Below are 19,956 nucleotides of genomic sequence, written 5' to 3' on the forward strand. Positions count from 1 at the left end.
CTCAAAGGGTTGTCAACCTATCCATGGTCTGATTGGGCCCACCTCAAGACCGAAAGGGTTGGGGCTGCAGGGGTAACCCACGTGACTAGGATATAAATCATCACATAATCCTCCACCATCTTCTCCGTTTCTCTTCATTTTCTTCCTCCTGACCACTGCCACCTCCGCCTCCTTATCCACCGCCCTGGCCAGCGGCGGGCCGTCCGCCCACCACCTCGCCACCGCAGCCTCGGCCTTCTTCTTGCCCCTGCCGCCAGCCACCGCCACTGTGGATCCAGCCTTGATCGGCCGGCCGAACTGCTACCACCGCCGGACCGCCACCGCCCCGACCTCCCCCTTCTATAGCCACCGGTCATTGGAAGCCCGACAACCCGCAACCCTAACCCCACCGCCTCAACCACCACCCTGGCCGCCGGCAACCTCGCCAGCGGCCGCTCCCCCCCCCCCCACCTCCCAGCCCCAGCGGCTGCTCCACCCTCTCTCCTACCTCGGCGGCGTGGCAAGCGGTGGCGGTGGGCTGTTGATGAGCCTTCTACGGCCCATTGACTCTTTATTTTCAAAATTGGATAATACTAATTGTATAGGACTAACTTGTGTCCATGTATGCAATATGGAACATCCACATTCTAAATAATATGTTTGAAAAGTTTGATGAACTTTGGAGTATGTTTGCTATTTCTTTTGGAAGGTTAAATGAGGACAACCAATCTGAAATTCCAAAGCAGTGAATGTTTGAGAGTTGAAATTGAATAACACTAAATAGATGACATGAACAGATTATCATGTGCGCAAAATAGAATGTAAACAATTTTTACTGCATATTTGCAAAGTTCTTAATTCTTAATTACGTTTCTATTTTCCAACTATGTATGTCGAGAAAAAATTTAATCATTTTTTAAACTGAATGAAACCAATTATATAGAACTAACTGACCATCGTATATGCAAAATAAAACGCACACATGCTAAATAGCATGTTTGTAAAGTTTTGCAAAATAGACACTTTGGTCCCTCAATTTTGATCTGAGGGTCAACTTCGTCCCTCAACTTTTAAATTGGCCAATATAGTTCATTATACTCTATAATAACATGATATAAATATAAATAATCTATTTTATCCTTGGCTCATTCCTCCTCCTCATTTTCCAATATTTGTATCATGTTCGCTCAACTTCTCGCAATATTTTATATAATGGTACAGTTACACAACAAGTACGTATAATTTTACTCTCTATATGTCTGCAACACGATAGGATGCATGGGTAAATATTTTATATGATGATGTAAATAGGTCTAATTTTAGTCTCTATGCGTCCGCAATAAAATGCGATGCATGGGTAAGTAAACTTATAGGTTCCAAATTAAATACTTGTAATGTTCAGTTTCTAAATTCATAGATGCCACCACACCATGTGACTTGCATTGGTTAAATATTTTTGTAGTAAAAAATAAACTATTGCAGAATTTAAAGGGGAATGAGCTAAGGGTAAAGTGAACTTTTTGCATAAATCTAATATTATAATGGAGTATAATTATGTTATTATAGAGTATAATATTAATATAAGGATGAGTTTGACTAAAAACCAAAGTTGAGGGACTATATTTAAAAGGTTAAAGAATGAAGTTGACCCTCGGATCAAAGTTGAGAGATTGTATTGGCCATGATGAAAGTTAAGGAACTACATTTTGCCTAAAGTTTTCACAATTGTTTGAATTATATTTGCTGTTTCTTTTAGAACGTTGAAGGAGGATAAACAATCTAAATGTATATGCGTCCGGACCCACGTGTCGGTGACCTAGAAGCACGTTAGAGGATCTCGTTCCACCGCGTGGAGGCTACTGGCACCCAGCAGCCAACAGACTACTACAATTACAATATTTAAAATATTACATTTTTTACAATTCATTTTAAAGTAATATTAGTTAAAAAATCCTTGTTCTCAAGAATTCCATATGACAGTAATCTTACGTCGTTTAGTATTTGTTGTATCGTAACTATAAAGTTGATTCAAGCCTTTACAACTTCAACACTCCCCCATCCGGAATACAGCTGACATTTAGGTCAAACATTATTATCTGACCAACAAAAGGAATAACTTATTTCAAATAGATAAAACTACAAATTATGAGTCAGTTTCATAATGAATCTACTAACATCATTTTTACGTTGTTAAGTCTTTACAAAAAAAAGATTCAATTCTTAAGTCAAAACTTGAAAATATTTAACTTGATAAACCTAAATGTAGCTATATTCTGAAACAGAGAAACAACCTATCAATCAAGACATCAAAGCTAGACTGAGCAACCAGGCGCCACTACTATGAACTTACGATACAAATGAATTTGTGTTACATACTGAAATGGATTCTTAGCCTCTCATCAGGTCCAAAAACTTGATAATCTGCATGGTTGCCTCTACCTTGATACCCACGCCGCCTGATCCAGCCTGGCCACGGATATCGCTTGCCCCGCCCATGGAGCCACAACCGCCGATGGAGCTTAGCTCCTCTACTTCATCGCCGAGGTCGCCGCCGCCAAGGCCGGCCACAGGAGCCCGGCGGAATAAATGGAGAGCGAACACCGGCAGCCATGGAGGACGCAAAAATCCTTTGGCAATCATGGGGGAGGCAAAAATCAAACCAGGAGGAGGAGCTAGGAGGAGCTGATGAAGGATTTGACTCATTGGGTGGACGTCGGTGCTCGCTGCCGTCCATTTTCGCTAGGGGAGGGGGGCAAGGGGCGGCAGCGGCGCTAGGGGAGGGGGCAGGGGGCGACAGCTGCGCTAGGGGAGGGGAGGAGCGACGGGAGGGGAGCGCGGCTGGGGGAGGGGGCAGGGGGCGACAGCTGCGCTAGGGGAGGGGAGGAGCGCTGGGAGGGGAGGGGGGTAGGTGGCAACGAGACGAGGGGAGGAGCAGGAGTAATCGAACCAGTACGTTGAAATGAGTGGCATGGTGGACAATTATCTCCATAAGTTGGTACAAAACTGATGTTTTTGAGCACCCCTTGTGATACTCCAGAAAAAAACGTGGATCTATGTTTGGATGGTAATTTTATAGAGTAATTTTGTAGAGTTGGTGGAGTGGAGCAGTTTTTTTTAGAGTAGAGTGCTCCCAAACATACCCTAAGTTTGCCTCTTTTCACTTTGCACCATTCACCTATTGTCCACTGTTTTCACAATTGCCCTACTAGGCTTAAGAACCAGGGGCAATGTTGTAAACATTGGGGAACAGTAGGCCGATGATGCACTGTGGAAAAAATGACGGTAAACGCATAATAAGGCTTCAAACCGGGAGCAACCACACAAATAATGCCCCAAAAACAAATAGAAAAAAGAAAAGGACCAGAAAGAGAAAAGGCAAACGAACTTCTTTTCAGTTAATGAACCTATCCACAGTATCCAGTCCTACTACAAAGCACCGGCGAGAATGATTTGTAATTTGTTTTCCATCAGTGGCAACGCAGACCTTAGATCCAGTGAACCTGCAGTTGGAAGAGAAAATAAGGTAAGTTAGTTTTAGAAATCACTTTATTTTTGTAAAGATTATATACGTTGCCTCTTTGAATGGGCTTCTGATGGCTTGATTTCTTCATTCATTGTAAGATTTATTAACAAATCCCAATTGCAACAAAGGAATGCATAGAAATACATTCAAAAAGTGCAAACCTTTCGAAGTCATCACTGAAAAATGAAACCTCGCCTCCAAGAAGTGCATTCACATGTTTCAGTGCACTCATCTTGTCCCCTCGATACACCAAGATCAACACATGCCTCTGCAGTCATCATATGACATTGTCCTAATAATTTCAAACAGACTTAAATTTGCAGAGAGATCACCCATTTCTTATGCAAGTTACATTAATAAAGGAATATTTTACGGAAAAAATGTACCTGCTTAGCTTGAGAAATTTTGTACTGAGCATTCTCTGTCCATGGACTGCCGAAGTAAACTATCAGTTTGGAAAAATCCTTCTTTGCAACTATCACTGACCAATTCAAAAACAGTATATATTAAATACAATTAGAGATGTCCGGGACAGAAGTAACGATGTAGAAAGCCAGGCATTTTGGAACATTGAGTTGGTTCGCGTGACCATCTCTGGAATATCCCAACGCTATGAATAATTTGTACAACATTGCAACAAAGCATTCCCAAAACAAATATTTGGCCATCCATTTCTACCCGATGTAGGGGACAAGACGTGGCCTAAGGTTCAATATGGTAACACATCACTTTGAAAAAATATGCCATAAATATTTCAGTTCAGTAGGAATGGGAGGAAATTCCAAACAGGTTTGTAACAGGTTCAGGGTCTATACATGCTATGGAGCATATCTGCTGAATGAATAGATTTGCACAGAATCAACATTAAATACACTGATAAGTCAGAGAAGTACTGAAAAAATCTATCTTTAAAAAAATTCAATATTAACTGCAGCCATGGGACAGTTAGGTATCACAGAAAAGCAGGCAATGTTTAAAATGAAGAAGAATCATCAGGGGTGGAACCAGGCCCCTTGCTGGGCATGCTATTTAATAGCCTAATTCATCTCATATAAATCTATGTAGTATTTAGACCAAAAACAATATAATTTGGCCCAGTTTCAACTAGCCCAGCAGCTGTCTGGCCCAGCCCTGGCTGGCAGGCCATTTCTGACTGCACCCTTGCGAAGCATTATCAAACTCCTGTACAGTGAGGACCTATAATGCTTTTCAAACGGTAAATTACAAGTTTAAATATGCCTTCTGGATGGGGAAAGGGCTGCGGAGGTCAATTCTTAGTCCTGTGATGTCAGTCACATTGACCAATTAGTCTGTGATTTGCGATTGAAAGAACTGTCATCAATCAACAGCATAACGATGCCATACATAAATTTATCTCAAAAAAAGTTACAAGAACCAAGAGGCCCACTAATTTTAGGACAGATGTTCATGGGGACATTAACTCAGTTATGTTACTACTACCAAGATTTCCATCTATGGATTATGATGGGTTAAAATTTTCAGCAGTGATCCACATCACTAACATCAGAATTTGTGAAGCTTGACTTTCAGATCCCACAACCAGTGACAATAAATTAAATTGCCAATCTCGAATTTAAAATTTCAATTGTAGTGACGAATTTTTTATATCGGAAAGGTTGATGTGGCGTGCCCGAAGAACCCCAAAACTTTCAGATCAAAGAAGCCAACTATTTGATACAAAATCATGATCCTATCAATTCAAAAAGGCAGAACCTCTGGGTGTCAATCAGAGGTTCTCGGCGCGATCGGTTGTTTCCTACTGTTTCCCCCCAGGTTTGTAGCCAGTACAGACGTTTTCCTCAACTGCGTGCGAAATTAATAGGACAAGATGGGGATGCTGGAAACTAAACCAGATTTTGATTAGGGAGGCAGGAGTAGAAGCCAATCTTTAATCCCGTAAACAGAAGAATAAAAAACAGAGGTCTGATTACCAATTTTGCTCTACCAAACTCAGAATCTTGGATCGAGCAAACCCTAGAAAAGATTCGTTTCATGTCCACGGATAGAGGAAGGGAGGGGAGCAACAAAAGGACTCGTTTGCAGCTCTGAGAGCTGAAACCGGAATCTGGATACCCATAAAAATTATAACTTGCTAGAAAGGGAAGGAACAGAGTGGATTACCACAGTTGTTAGCACGCAAGAACTTCTCTATGACTACAGATCCGCTTGGGTCGGCAGTCGGCAGCCTTTCTCCCGCGAGGTTCGTCACCACCAGGACGTCTTCCCGCTCCATCCGGACGCCGCCGACCACCACTGCGACGTCCGTGAACATCCAGCGGAGGAAACGGGGGCCAATCGCCATGGTTGGTTGGCGGCTTCCTCTCTCTCTCTCTCTCTCTGTCTCTCTCTCTCTCTCTCTCTCTCTCTCGATGCTTCTGGGGTACGGTTGCTTTTCTTTTCTTTTCTTTTTTTCTGAAAGGATAGGGTTGGTTTTCTCTGATAAGTGGGCTAGGGTTTTGGGAGCAGAAGAGGGGAGAATATATTATGGCGTTTGGATTTTTTTTTAAGAAAAACTAATTGTGGCGTTTGGAACTTCGGAGAAGAATGCTGTCCGGGAAAGGGAACGGCGAACGGGTCCACGGGATAGGCATCTTGAGCGGTCTCAATGTCACTCTCAGATCATGTTTGGCTCCTCTGTAATGTTATTCATTAGGGGTCCTATTTTGAATCATCTGAAACTAAAATTTAGTTCGAACTAAATATTGGATGATTAAATACTAGGTAACTAAATTTTAGTCCATGCGTTTGGATCCATGGACTAAATTTTAGGTAGTAAATCATTTAAAACATATAAATGGGTGAAACTATACTTTAGTCCAAATTAGATGGGTTTTATGGACTAATGGACTAAATTTATTTGGGATGAAACTAAACTTTAGTTCAAAATTTAGTCACCTGTTTGGATCACCTAATGAATTAAACTTTAGGCCTAAGTTTAGTCCATAGATCCAAATAGAACCTTAGTTTCCTGTAATATCTTATGCATAAAAATACAACTATATTTTCTTTCAGTAATATAATATCTATTTTAAATACTACACGAAGATACCGGCAAGCGGCTCCGCTACAATTATAGATCCACCATCTGAAGGACTATAAACAGAAAATAAAAAAATGATAGAATAATCTTATAGCACTTACAAAATTTTAAAAAAATCATCCCGATTACTGTAAAAAGATAAAATATTTAAACTCCGCTACCTCCGTTACGTAATTATCACAATACCTCTACCTGCCCGCAATTCGAGAGGTATTCCAGCTTTAAGAGTATTTTTCAGATTTGGAGTATATAAATTATCTACTCCTACCGGACCACGTTTCTCATGTAATATCGAAGATAACCTCCGACCGGCTTGCTTCTTTCTTCATTCATGCTTCAAACTGCGAGTTAAATTTTATCACTCTTGAGGATCTTCACGCCCGAGGTCGGCTTTCCTCTTCGTAGTCGCGGACCTTCGGCCAGAGGTCGGAGGTTACCGTCTCTAGTTCACTCATGCCGGGACACTGAAGATCTTCGACATCCTGGCCATTGTTCCTTGCCAAGGACGATACAGCGAGAGGCAGCAAAAGAGATCGGAGGTTATTATTATGGTCTTTCGTGCTGGCTTGGCTCAGCCAGGACCTCCGACCGTTCACTTCGGAGGTGGCGATCCCATCACACGTATCTGTGTGCTCATCATCTATGCATCACAGCCTTCTCGCTCACACAGTGAGTTCATGTACAAGTCTGACAACCAGATCGAGCACTCTGCATATAGATAAACTAAAGCAAGCAAGCCGGAATCATATGCATTACTGCTTCCTCTTGTGCACAGTTTTATCCTTAATCCATTTAGTTTTTGGGAACTGCTCCAAACGATGAAACAGACGACGAGCAGCAGTGGACGGGCAGATCATGCCATCGGCAGCCGGCTGGTGAGCATCGGGCAAGGCAGCCGCAGGCAAGCAGCAAGTAGGTATCAGCGGCGGCGAGGCGTGGATGCAGACAATCTCGACGGTCGAAACGCGGTTAAAGTGCGCAGCATTCACGCGGTCACACCGGTGGGGAGGAAAAGGCACACTGGAAGCTCGTCAAGCCGGCAGGGCGGAAGAGAAGTACGGGTGGGGGTCCGGACGACGGGCGAGCGCATAGGCGTGGGCGCGGGAGCAACGAACGGTGGCCACGGCACGCGAGGCTAGTGGATGGCTGCTCAACTCGAGCTATGGTCGGTTGACTAAATTTATAGTCCATCGGATATTTGACACCAATTAAAAATATTATAGTCTAATTATAAAATTAATTGCATAAATGAAGGTTAATTCATGAGATGAATTCATTAAATTGATTTGACCATGATCATGTTGTGCTACAGTAAATATGTATTAATGATAGATTAATTAAGCTTAATAGATTCGTCTCGTGAATTAGCTCCGTGTTAGCTCATGTTTAATCTCTCTATTTAGCATCCAAACATTTAATGTCACCTGGACAAAAATTTAGCCTCTGAATCCAAACATCCCCTTAACTGCATGGAATACAGAAGATAGAAGGACGCTCACGATAGTTACGTTTTTCTTGACCTCCTCACATAATTATTCTTTTACAGTATTATTAGGGTGACCGAAATGGGACTCGAAAGTGGTCCACAGAGAATAAACCAATACTCAAACCTATCTAAATACATTGTACAACCAGCCTATATAGTAGTCCATAGTAAAACGGTACCGTATGTATTTGGGCAGCCCATAAAAAAATATTAATCTCTCTCCTTATTTATTATCTCTCTCCATACTTGCTTGAACATTGACTTTTACTCAATTGTGGGATCCAACCTACTATATTCTTTTGCTTCAATATTGTGCAAAGAATAACAACTAAAGATCACTTTATATGGATCCTATCTACACGAACTACTTGCTTCAAATATATTGGTCTTTGCCCTTAGACCAAACCGTTTATAATTTTAGTATGCTAACCACTAATCCAAACAGACTTTTAAATTTACTGGTGGAAAATAATTAGGGAGTATAATTTAATTGTAAGAGATTCCCTTCCTATTGTCACCTTCCACAGCGTGGAGCCGGTTTTTATAGGGCTATAAAAACCGCTGTTGAAGCACGTTGTGGCCGCCCTTAGCCTTTTCCTAAGGCAGGAAAAGTTTTGTTGGCACCGAGGGCAACACTGTCAATTCCCACCCACCGGTTTCTCCCAGAGATGACGAGACGCGCAAACGGCACAGAAACCCCTCACGGCCCCACCGACGTCGCCGCCCCTCTACCTCCCAGTGCCGCCGTCCGTACCCCTTCTCCCGCGGCTGCATCCTCCGCAATGCCGCACCACGCCAACCCGCCGCATCCCCCTGCGGCGCGGAGCTTCCTGTCCCGGCGCCGCGTAGTCGTGGTCTGCGCCGCTGCCGCGGCGTTCGCGCTCTTCCTGGCTGCCGCCCCGGTCGCGGAGGACCCCAGCCGGCAGCGCGCTTACCTAATGGGTCCCTTCCGAGGTGGGTCCCGCGAGGAAACGGTCGTGGCGGGAAGCTTGGCGGGCGCCTCCTCCTCGCCTTCACCCGCCGAAGCGCCGCTTTCTTGCCTCGGTGAGGTAGGTGCTTGGTTTCCGTTGTAAGGAGGGCTTGGAAAGAAAAATGACAACCTTTTAATGGATAAATGGTGCTTGTTTGCCATTGCTTAATTGGAAATTTAGTCTACTTGGAGAAATTTGACCAACCTACGTGGAATTTCAATTGCAAATCAACAGCTGCTTGGTGGCAACTTTTGAAGCCCCGAGTACATAAGGTGTAAACCCTGTTATAATCGTAGCATATTTTAAGAGCATTTTTGGGAATTCTAATGAAACTCGATTTAGTAGCAGCTTATAAAATATCTTTTATATTCAGTGTGCATGTAAATCAAGCGAATGGGGATGCCATTGAATTTGATTGCATAAAACGAACTGTCTGTTTGCAGACTAATTTGTCAGGCGGGATTGAACCAACACCAGCCCCTTCTATGTTTTTGGTCCCTTCACCTTCGCCTGCAGAGAATTTTGATGATGGTTCAATGGAGGAACCCGAACGTCCTGAGATAAAGGTATCAATCACTGCAAAAATTGACATTTCTTCTATGAATGTCATTGCATGTCGTGGTATGCTCTATTTAGTCAAGTTATGCATATATTTATTTTTAACATAATTCCGGGACATACATGTGCATTTAGTTGTTGCATGTTGTGTTATTTTTCAAATTCATGCAAATAGGAAACTGCTTGAAAACTGTTCTTTTAAAAAGAAATCATGTTTTCTCTAACAGTTTCTAATAAAAGGTTACTGACACTTCAGGGAAATCCACCAAAAGATCCAGCTCCTTTTCTCCAAGAGGTACATATCTAATCATGGAAGTTTTTGTTTGGCAGCTAAATGTTATATTTTTCTTAATCTCCTTACTTGTGAAGCCCATTTCTACTGGTTTGCCTACAATGAGTTCTGATGTCAATGGAGAACATGACATTGATAGAAAACCTGTTCTGCCTCTAAGGCCAGAGGTTGATGCTTTGCCTCTTTTAGTATACACTTTAAGTTTTTAGTATTAGGAATCAATATCGTAAGAATACTTTTCTTGGCTCGTGAATTTAGCAGGCACCACTTTGGTCAACAGCAGCTGACGAAGAGCTTATATATGCAAAGAAAGAGATCACTAATGCACCATTGACATCGGATGACCCTGATCTATATGCACCCCTGTTCCGGAATGTGTCCATTTTTAAAAGGTAAGGCATCGGTTTGGCTTCTTGTCTTACTTGCAATTCATGTGTTTCATAATTCCTGACCAAGGATGGAAGGCTCAGTTCTGTGGTAAACAACATTCTTATTTGTTCGTCCATTCATAAGGGTAACTATTTTTTAATTTGCTTGACAGTTGACACTAGGATCGCTTAGTGGAAGTGGAGTTGTTCTATTTTATCGACTTACATATGTTCTTACTGGAATACTTCGTTAATCGCCTGCATTTATGATGTACAATTCTGTCAACCACCTGTACATTGGATGTTCAGCATGTGATCTGAAATACCAAATAAAGGAAGCTGCAATGATAACTTAAGTTCCTAATATGATACATTGTGTTTCTAACTTATCACACTACTGTTTGTATGTTGGGCTGCATTGGCTGTTTCATTTCAGTAGTTCTTATTAAATGTGCTCAACTCATGCTTCCAGGAGTTATGAACTGATGGAGAAACTTCTCAAGGTTTTCGTATATCATGATGGAGCAAAACCTATTTTTCATTCCCCAGAATTGAAAGGCATCTATGCATCTGAGGGGTGGTTCATGAAATTGATGGAGGCAAACCAGAATTTTGTTGTGAGAGATCCAAATAGAGCCCATTTATTCTATCTCCCATATAGCTCTCGTCAACTGGAGCATAATCTTTATGTGCCTGGCTCAAATACTATCGAGCCCCTGTCTATCTTCGTCAAAAATTACATTGACATGATCTCTGCCAAGTACCCATATTGGAATAGGACAAAAGGAGCTGATCATTTCTTTGTTGCCTGCCACGACTGGGTATGTTTTCTACACTGTATTTTTCTTCTTCTTTAAATGACCATCATATAAATATGGATTTTAATTAATGCCATTTTTTACTCTTATCTGATCAACTTTTTTTTAGAAAATGTTTGATCAACTATCCAGTAAACCAGAGATTTACATTTGAAACTTGAAATCAATTTATGTTCCTGACATTGTCTTTTCTCACAGGGGCCTTACACAACCAAATTGCATGATGAATTGCGGAAGAACACAATTAAAGCTCTCTGCAATGCAGACCTCTCTGAAGGAATTTTTATCCGTGGTAAAGACGTTTCCCTTCCAGAAACATTTCTTAGAGCACCAAGAAGACCTCTAAGAGATATTGGGGGGAGACCAGTTGCGCAGAGAACTATCCTTGCCTTCTTTGCAGGGCAGATGCACGGTCGAGTTCGACCTGTACTTCTCAAGTATTGGGGTGACAAGGATGCAGATATGAGAATATATAGTCGGCTGCCACACCGAATCACTAGGAGGAGGAATTATGTTCAGCATATGAAGTCGAGCAAGTACTGTATCTGTCCCATGGGATATGAGGTAAATAGCCCAAGGATAGTCGAGGCAATATACTATGACTGTGTTCCAGTAATAATTGCCGATAACTTTGTGCTTCCATTCGATGATTCACTCAACTGGAGTGCGTTCTCTGTGGTAGTACTGGAGAAGGATGTACCTAAGCTAAAGGAGATCCTGCTTGCAATACCCGAGAGTCGATACATCACCCTGCAATCAAATGTGAAAAGGGTGCAGAGGCATTTTCTGTGGCATCCAAATCCCATCAAGTACGACATTTTCCACATGATACTACACTCAGTTTGGTTTAGCAGGGTAAATCAGATGCAAATCAATTAGAACCTATCCTCCACATACCTCAATTTCATGTGATGGTTGTTGGCTCTCAGCTGATCCATTTCTGGTGTGTGACCTTGGTCTGAAGGAAGCAGCTGATGTGGTATTATTTGGATGGTGGTTTGGTCACTGCAGCTGTTACTCACTGAAGGTGATGAATGGAGATAGCAATCTGACAATAGAACCTGACATAATCTGTGGATAATACAGTTGCATATAGGAGCGGCTAAGAGTTTGTAAGTTTTGCATTACAGGTAATTTCCCTGATGGATCAGTTTGATGTAAAAGCGTTGAGGAAAACTGGGAAGCGACGATTGGTAACCATGTGAAGACGTTCCTTTTCTGAAAGATTCTAAAATCCTTTCATTTTTTTAACTGGGGGACGGGATAGGATGCTGAGATCTGGAAACATTGTAACTGGCGAAAAAACAGGAAGAAGGCAAGTTTGCTTTTGTGAGGAGTAAATGTGTCGCAACTTATCCCGACTCACCTTTTTGGGTGGAAACTGGTCCTTTTTTCCTCATTCCCTCGTGATCTCACGTTATGCTGTATCTCGTGCAGGGGCGGGCCTACATTGTATAAGGGTATTCAACTGAATACCCATTATTTCGGGCAAAAAAATTATATATGTAGTGTTTCTTAAGTATATGAAGCAAAAAATGAACATCACATAGGCACCAAATAAACTTTGAATCTACGTAGTAGCCCACCTTCTCTCTCTCACTGATGGCCCAAGCTACCACTCAAGCCTATTGGTGGGCCGGTCAAAGCCGGCCTGACTTAGACCAACCCCAGATGGGTCGAACACCCCCAACCCACCCCCCTCCCCCCTCCGTGCCGGTTGCCCATGTCTCTATAGGTCTACTCGCTCCCGATTCCCCAGCCGCAACTATAGCTGGCGCGCCTATGACGGCCGCAACGAGGGCGCGAGGTGGCAACTAAGGCAGCGTGTGGCGAGGCACCGAGTAGGCCAGCAGCGAGGTGCGCGAGTTGCGGCCAGCACGAGGATGGCAAGGGTGCGAGCTCTGACCGAGCCTGCCTTTTACAATCAAAGTTAGCTTAGGAATGTTAAGTTCGTCCATATTTTGTAAAAGATATTATTGCAATTTACACAATTTCTATATATTGAACATTTCAAGCGTATAATTTATATTGTCGGTACTCAATTATATTGTATTAATATGTAATTAGCCTGTTAAAAAGTTATACACCCTTTCAAATTTTAAATACCCACCTTTCAAATTCTGAGCCCGCCCCTGATCTCGTGTCTGCCGTTCAGCGCCTGGGTGTTCCCTACCCCACTCTGAAGTCCGAAGATCTCTACGGTACACTGGAACTAGACCAGGAAAATATGTTGGGACCGGGGCGATAGTTTTTATATATAAATAAAAAAAATCTTACTACCAAAGCAACAATCCGTTGTAGTCTAGCTGGTTAGGATACTCGGCTCTCACCCGAGAGACCCGGGTTCGAGTCCCGGCAACGGAATCTTTTTCCATGCTCGGTTTTGCTAATTATTTCTTTGACCCACTGACGAAGTGCACCATTGAGCGGGGTAACGGGTAACGACCCTATGTCTATTTTTCATCCTTTCCGGAACTCAACATCAAAACCTAGGACAGCGCCATGCCCACAATAAAAGAATGAAAACGTACAGATTGATGGGTCATCCATCATTTTCATAAGCAAGTCATATCATAACATAGGCCGTTTTATTATCTTATTAGCAGAATGGGTTTGTTTATTTTGGTTTCCTTCCCTAGCTCAATGAAAGCAACGGAGGAAAAAAGAACAACTCACAAAACTGTCACGCTCTTACAGTGCTCTTACAAAAATACACATCTATACTGCGTCATTTGGGAGCATAACATGGTATTCTATCATATCAAGACTCTTCCGTTAGTTCCGACCAACGAGGCCAGCTTTCCTCACTCTCTGAATGGAGCCAGGCAGATCAGCTCCTGCCAAGTAGGAGCGGAGAAGAGGAAGCAGGCATGTCAGGGAAGCTCGGAGGCTGACAGGAAAAAGCCGCAGGTGACCTGTTCAATCGCTTGAAACTAAGGGTGCCCTCTGTGTTCAACTGTTGATGCAATTTGCATGTGAGAATCAGCACATTTCGGCAGTCTCGTTACTCAGGAAGATTAAGCCGGTCGAAGAGAACCAGAAAACTCTGCTCGGGTACGCTGTACAGGAAACCAAGCTCGGCACCTCCAAGGTGTGGGATTGTACTCTGCAAAATATGCATTGCATGTCAAGGGCAACATACAACAACACGAAATTCTGAAGGAAATAGGTAAATTGTATAAACAGTTCCAAATCGTCTGGCGGGATGTTGTTCTCTAGCTATGTAAACACCTTCATGCAATTTTTCTAATTTGCAAAAAAAAAATACTGAACACCGAAGTGTTTGGATAGGCAGCTGTCTTTTGGTCTGTGCGGGCAAGGTTAGGGTTAGGATGAGATTTTCCTTGCTGCCACGTGTCACAAGCGCGTGGATACAGCTCACCCAGGCTGGCATGGTTAGCTTTGCCCACGTGAGTGAGGTGAGCTAACCTGGGAATTACGTCTCCTGGTAACATATTGGTGTTTCAAAAGATTGTGTCCTGTCTATATAACTCCACATTCTATAAGTTCCCAAAAAGACAACACAAGTGATTTCACCATAAACCAAACTGTAAGTTATGGCATGTCAGGTTCGATATTATGCCTGCAGTTACTACTTAATACCAATTTCAGGAGCACTGCACAAGCAAATGAAAAGGAACCACTGTTGATATTTCATTTTACCTTGCCATTGAGCACCAATAGCTCACCATCCACCCATCGAGGATTTTTGAATCCAGGTTGTGCTATTCTACCCTGACCTTTATAACTGGCAATCTGCAAAGAAAAAGAAAAAGAAAAGAATGAAACTTCATTCTAGAATGAGAAAGTTGCATGTGACATACAGCTCAAGACTTGAGAGCACTAAGATATTCCTCAGAACAGAACTTGTGAATCTAACTAAAGCAAGTGACTTTCAATTGTCACAATATACCAAACTAGCGTCTGAGTTAAAACATATAGTAAACACTCAGATATGCAGACAGAACTTACCACACCAAATTCCTCTGGGTATGCGCCACGATTCTCAAGACGCTTTCCCTTCCCAATCTTAGCACGGAATGTTATCTGTTACAAACTATGATCAGTAAAGGGACCATGGGAGCCTGATTAACAATCTTTTTTTAAAAAAAGAGAATGCAAACCTGGCCAGCAGGGACACTCAGATCACCAGTCAACTTTACTGCTTCAACGTACTCGAAAAACTCAACATCATCGGTACTGTTCCAGTGGCCGAACTTCCGACGGAGCTGCACAATTTCTGGCCCATATGGACTAAATGCTCCCACATAGAGACCTACATGAAGCCCGGAATGAGAAAACCACTGTATCAGACTATACAAGAATAGGTCATCAGTTTAGCTGAGAAAACTTTACCACTAAATGGATCTGTGCTGTTAGTGTCCGTAATGATCCGATTAAAAATGGTATTCTCGGTCAGCTTGACTCGGGCCTTGCTTAATGTAAGCCTTAAAAGCTCCTGAACTTCTTTATTTATCTGTAGTTATCATGCCATTTGTCAGTTAACTTGCTTGCAAGAATAGAAACGTGATTTGAAAAACTGGTGGCAAAAGACAGTTACCATAACAGAAAAGCACCAGACTATCCTAAATCAAGAAATTCTCAGAATATAGCATCTGATAGCACCAACAGTCTAAGGAGGAAATAATAAGATGTAGAACGTTAATTGGTGCAAGTAGCAATTACTAGTTCTTTTTGGGTAAGAAACAAAATCTAGAGACCAAGAGATGTTGGAAACAGCTTGCAGCCAGTTCCCCCAAGCTTTCTGTAACTTTATATACAGGGCAAGCAATCATGCTTGCTTATACTGGAAGGCATGCAAGGCTACTGATGTAGTAGTAACATCCTAAACTAGGACAGTAACTAGGGACAAAGACCTCTAGAATGACATGAAAGTCCTTAATGCTTAGAAACTTTCAGAATTTCTGTACATGGATCATAAGAGTTTAACCAAACTGTGAACAAACATTGATGTACTTGAGTATATCTCATATTCATAATATTCAAAGTCGCGACATATATAACTAAGCCAATGTCTTTAACTCATTCCTACCTTTGAAGAGCTCTTGGTTGTGCCCCATAATGCCTTTGCGACATCAGATGGCATAAGCTCTGATGCTAATTTGGCTGCCATATCGGCAACTTTCTGTTTTGCAGCCTTTGTTTCAGCCAGATCTCGGTCAGAACCTTTTCCAGGTATGTAAAGCTCAAAGGAGTCCTTTTCCATGTTATTTATTTCAGCTGGAACTCGAACATATGATTTTGCTCCAGCATCTTCTTTGTTGTGAACCACTCCACTGATGAAAAGCTTCACCTCCGTACTTTTACTTTCTTCATCCATATCTTCTTCTGAAACATCTTCCTCCTGCTCGAGTTCCTCAGCGGTAGTCTCTTCCAAAGAGTTTTCTGATGTGCTCTTCACATCATCTTGCACTAATTCTTCCGATGAATTTGCAGCCAATTCAGTTTCCTCAGACACATCTATATTTATTACTTGAACTTTGAATTCAGGAATCCGAGACTTGAAAAAATTCAAAACACTTTTTAATCCTTCAACACTACTATCCTTGTTGCTACCAACATCTTGTTCTTTCTCCTCAACATCCTCACTTCCTTTTACCGTAGTATCTGTACTTGCTTCCTCTGTAACGCTATCAGACATAGCACTACTTTCTGATGAACTTTCATTCTCCACCTTAGCTGGACCTTCTGTAGCTATCGCTGATATGGATGATGCACTTGAAGTTCCTTTTGTTGGTCGCAAGTGTACCACCTGTCTAATTTTTCGTAAAGACAAATATCAAAACTGTGCATAACAGAGAGTTTCTTCTGATTTCTTGACAAATGCATAAATATTACAGTACGGATGAATATCACTTTGATCACCGCACCTTCATAGTATATGTCTCATCATTTTCTCTGACAAGAAAAATTTCAAATAATGGAGTCCCTGAAGATGCAGTCACCAATTGCCTTCAGAAAAGGAGTATTTGGTAAGTTGGAACTCTTGCCTGATTTTAACTTATAATATTGAGCTATGAACTGAGAGAAACCACCTTGGGCTGTAGCTCTTAGCCACATATCTCCCAACACCAGGGCTTATTCGCACAATTCTCCCAATGGAGTCATCAGTGTCCTTAGCATATCCCACCCACCAACCTACCTGAAACAAAAATGGTTAGAATCCATCCCAACCACAATTCTTGTGGGGTCACATCAAAAGTGCCTTTCTTAATGATACATATGGTTTTGGCTAATCTTGGTTCATCCATGGTGATACCGCTCCGTTAAAGCAACCTAAGGCCGCAGGACATTATCTTGGTCTTGCTTACCAATTTTATAAGGAGATTGGCGTTTTGCCATATAAATGGTTTTGTTTAGCAAGGGAGATCAGGAGGCGCTAAACCTGACTCTAGAAAGCTATGTTGCTGAATATAACTGGCAATCGAAAGGCACCAGAAATGGCAATATGTGATAAGGGACTTAGTAATTACCAAGCTGGTTCCAGCAAGCCTTGACAACCTTGATGCATCCTGATACCGCTGTTCCTCTATAGCATTCTGCAAGAGTCAGGAAGAGCGAGAGCAATACAAGAGAACAAATATAATAGTTAGACCAATCAAATCTAAATCTGCGGGAAATGAAACTAGAACATAAGGGCTGACACATCTCAGTCCAAAATCGGTGATGAAACAGGATGGCCGTCATATCACAGCAGTGACGGACCTTGAGCTCGGCCATAACGTGGGCAACGGTGTCGCTGCCGGTGGCCTCGAGGATGGTCCGCTTGAGCTTGGCGGCCTCGGCGAAGTCCTCGTTCTCCACCGCCTCCTCCAGCTGGAACTGCGCGGCCGGGGCAGGAGCGTATCATCAGATTGGTTCGATTAGCGGCTCGAGGGTGATGAATTGGCGATTACCTGTAGGAGGGACGCGTAGCTCTCCGCCTGCTCGACCTCGTCGAAGTGGCGGCTCCATCGGGTCCAGTCCCAGGTGGAGGGCGACGACGCCGAGGCCGCGGTGCAGAAGCAGCAGCCGGCGGCGCGGCGGGCGGGGGCGGGGGCGGCGGACGGCGGACGCGCGGCGGAGGGCGGCGAGCGGCGGGCCGGGACGGTGTTGAGGGGCGGGCGCGCCGCCGCCGGCGTGGCGCACGCGGTGGCCGCGGGGGACATGGCGATGGGTGGGTGGGGCACAGCGGGCAGAGAGCTGGCTGGCACGCGATTCAGATAAGGAGGTCGGGCCTGAGTTGATTGGAAAGTGGCGAGCGAGCTAGCCAGGAGCGGGGGCCCACCAGCATTGTTGGCATGTCGTTGCTTCTCGCGTGCTCCCTCTCCCACTGCTAAATGGGCCGCCGCCGCCGCTGTTGTTTTCTTTTCGTGGTGTTAGGTTCTAGTTCCGGAATACTAAAATTTAGTACTTAATATCTAAGAGAATCTTAGTATTTTGAAATATTAAATAAAATATATTTATAAATTTCTTTTACAACTGGATGCTAATTCGCAAGATGAATTTAATAAATCTAATAAATAAAGTATTAGTGATGCTACAGTAACTATCTGTTAATTATGGATTAACATATCTCATTAGATTCGTCTCGCGAATTAGTCTGGGAGTCCTGCAGTTAGTTTATAATTAGATTTTATTTAATAGTTTTAAATGATAAAGAAAAATTATAGTTCTTTGGAACCAAACACATTCTTGCTTTTTTCCGTTATAGTTACTTTATAGATAGCTGCAATTGTTGTCCACAAAATTTATGGAAAATTCAAAATTCAAGCGCTTCGGAAGGGCCATTTATTCGAGGCTGGGATCAGTGTGAACACGAGTCAGTTTTCCTCTTTTTTAAAAAACAATATTCTAATATGTCAATAATCCTTTTGAAATTAATTGTTTCCCAGCGACTTTGCCATTGCCAATGAATAGTACATGTAGCATAACAAACTTCACCTACCCACTAATTATCGACTTGCTATTACAAAATCATCACTCCTTGGTAGCCACGGCATGAAACAACAATGATGCATTTGTTCTCACTTTTCTCCACCAATAGATTGATCAGCTCGGGACAAAATGCCGTAGATTTCACGTTTCCATCAAAAAAGCGAGAGGATCAAGCTCCAAGTGTCTACTCCTAGAAGATAAAAGAAAAAAAACTTAGATAGTTATATCCCATGCTTAATTTGTAGCGGACATCTTATTATTATGCTACATTTTTCCAACACATCCTCGCCTGTGGCAAACACATAAAACAGTATTATTAGTCGCCCTGTGCGCGACATTTAGTTTACTAACTTTATTTTTAGATACTTTCTAGTTACAGTGGGTAACGTTGAGCAAGATTTGATCAATTTGATAACTTGAACTGTCCTTTGAATGGAACAACGATGGATCAATCAAAGTAGGAAACATCTTTTGGTTTAAGCACTTTAAGAGCTCCGTTTATGTACTTCCTATGAAGCCTGGCGGTACGGTAGCAACCTATTGCTGGCTGAATATGAGCAACGAAATGATCGGAAATTATTGTCAAATCTAGTAGTAAATGAAATGCCTGTACAGTACGATCAATACTAGAAAAATGGTAATGCAAATACTTCCTCCGTCCTGAAATATAATATAAGATATTGAATGGTTAAGAATCTGTAGCTAAATATAAGGCATCCTAGATGCTTTGATTACTAATTATTTATGAAATTAGCAAAATAAAAATCAAACAAGTCATTAAATAGGAATACATGCAATATTTCCTTATCTCTTACTAATCTGTCATGGAAATGCTTAGACGCCCTACATGACAGAGGGAGTGAGTATATGGCTAAACGATAGGTCTCAGAGCATCTCCAACAGATTACCAAAACGTCTCACCCTAAATTTCTTTTTCTTCCATTTCTCTTCCTCTTATGAAT

At 42.3% G+C, this 19,956-nt stretch overlaps 3 protein-coding genes and 1 non-coding gene across 9 annotated transcripts; 2 read left to right on the forward strand and 2 right to left on the reverse strand.

Annotated features, from left to right (window-relative positions):
• Window positions 1-3,031: 3,031 nt before the first annotated feature.
• LOC112895175 lies at window positions 3,032-5,963 on the reverse strand. Its single transcript, XM_025963082.1, has 4 exons — window positions 5,645-5,963; window positions 3,889-3,983; window positions 3,664-3,770; window positions 3,032-3,479 (listed from the first exon to the last, which is right to left on the reverse strand). Exons 1-4 carry the CDS (start codon window positions 5,823-5,825, stop codon window positions 3,371-3,373), a joined length of 492 nt encoding a protein of 163 aa, XP_025818867.1. The 5' UTR covers window positions 5,826-5,963; the 3' UTR covers window positions 3,032-3,370.
• A 2,728-nt stretch (window positions 5,964-8,691) lies between these two features.
• Window positions 8,692-12,411, forward strand: LOC112894033 (probable glycosyltransferase At3g07620). Of its 6 annotated transcripts, none has more exons than XR_003228936.1 (8): window positions 8,692-9,098; window positions 9,464-9,586; window positions 9,835-9,873; window positions 9,948-10,037; window positions 10,129-10,262; window positions 10,711-11,059; window positions 11,255-12,083; window positions 12,187-12,411. XR_003228936.1 is itself a non-coding variant. In XM_025961603.1 (8 exons), exons 1-8 carry the CDS (start codon window positions 8,718-8,720, stop codon window positions 11,763-11,765), a joined length of 1,509 nt encoding a protein of 502 aa, XP_025817388.1. In that variant the 5' UTR covers window positions 8,692-8,717; the 3' UTR covers window positions 11,766-11,904. The 6 variants fall into 6 exon arrangements, 5 of the variants coding, with proteins under 5 accessions (XP_025817388.1, XP_025817389.1, XP_025817384.1 ...); XM_025961603.1 differs by lacking the exon at window positions 12,187-12,411 and having other exon boundaries at window positions 11,255-11,620; window positions 11,739-11,904; XM_025961604.1 differs by lacking the exon at window positions 12,187-12,411 and having other exon boundaries at window positions 11,255-11,620; window positions 11,736-11,869.
• A 936-nt stretch (window positions 12,412-13,347) lies between these two features.
• Window positions 13,348-13,420, forward strand: TRNAE-CUC. Its single transcript has one exon. It is a non-coding gene; the product is annotated as a tRNA-Glu (tRNA).
• Window positions 13,421-13,625: 205 nt separating this feature from the next.
• LOC112893732 (protein EXECUTER 2, chloroplastic) lies at window positions 13,626-18,305 on the reverse strand. The gene is made up of 11 exons (XM_025961198.1): window positions 17,974-18,305; window positions 17,783-17,899; window positions 17,551-17,616; window positions 17,113-17,219; window positions 16,948-17,029; window positions 16,110-16,829; window positions 15,413-15,533; window positions 15,181-15,332; window positions 15,029-15,103; window positions 14,720-14,812; window positions 13,626-14,162 (listed from the first exon to the last, which is right to left on the reverse strand). The coding sequence occupies exons 1-11, from the start codon at window positions 18,223-18,225 to the stop codon at window positions 14,061-14,063; spliced, it is 1,887 nt and encodes a 628-aa protein (XP_025816983.1). The 5' UTR covers window positions 18,226-18,305; the 3' UTR covers window positions 13,626-14,060.
• Between the last annotated feature and the right edge of the window lie 1,651 nt (window positions 18,306-19,956).

This window comes from Panicum hallii, chromosome 5, assembly GCF_002211085.1.
Source record: "Panicum hallii strain FIL2 chromosome 5, PHallii_v3.1, whole genome shotgun sequence".
Taxonomy (NCBI): Eukaryota; Viridiplantae; Streptophyta; class Magnoliopsida; order Poales; family Poaceae; genus Panicum; species Panicum hallii.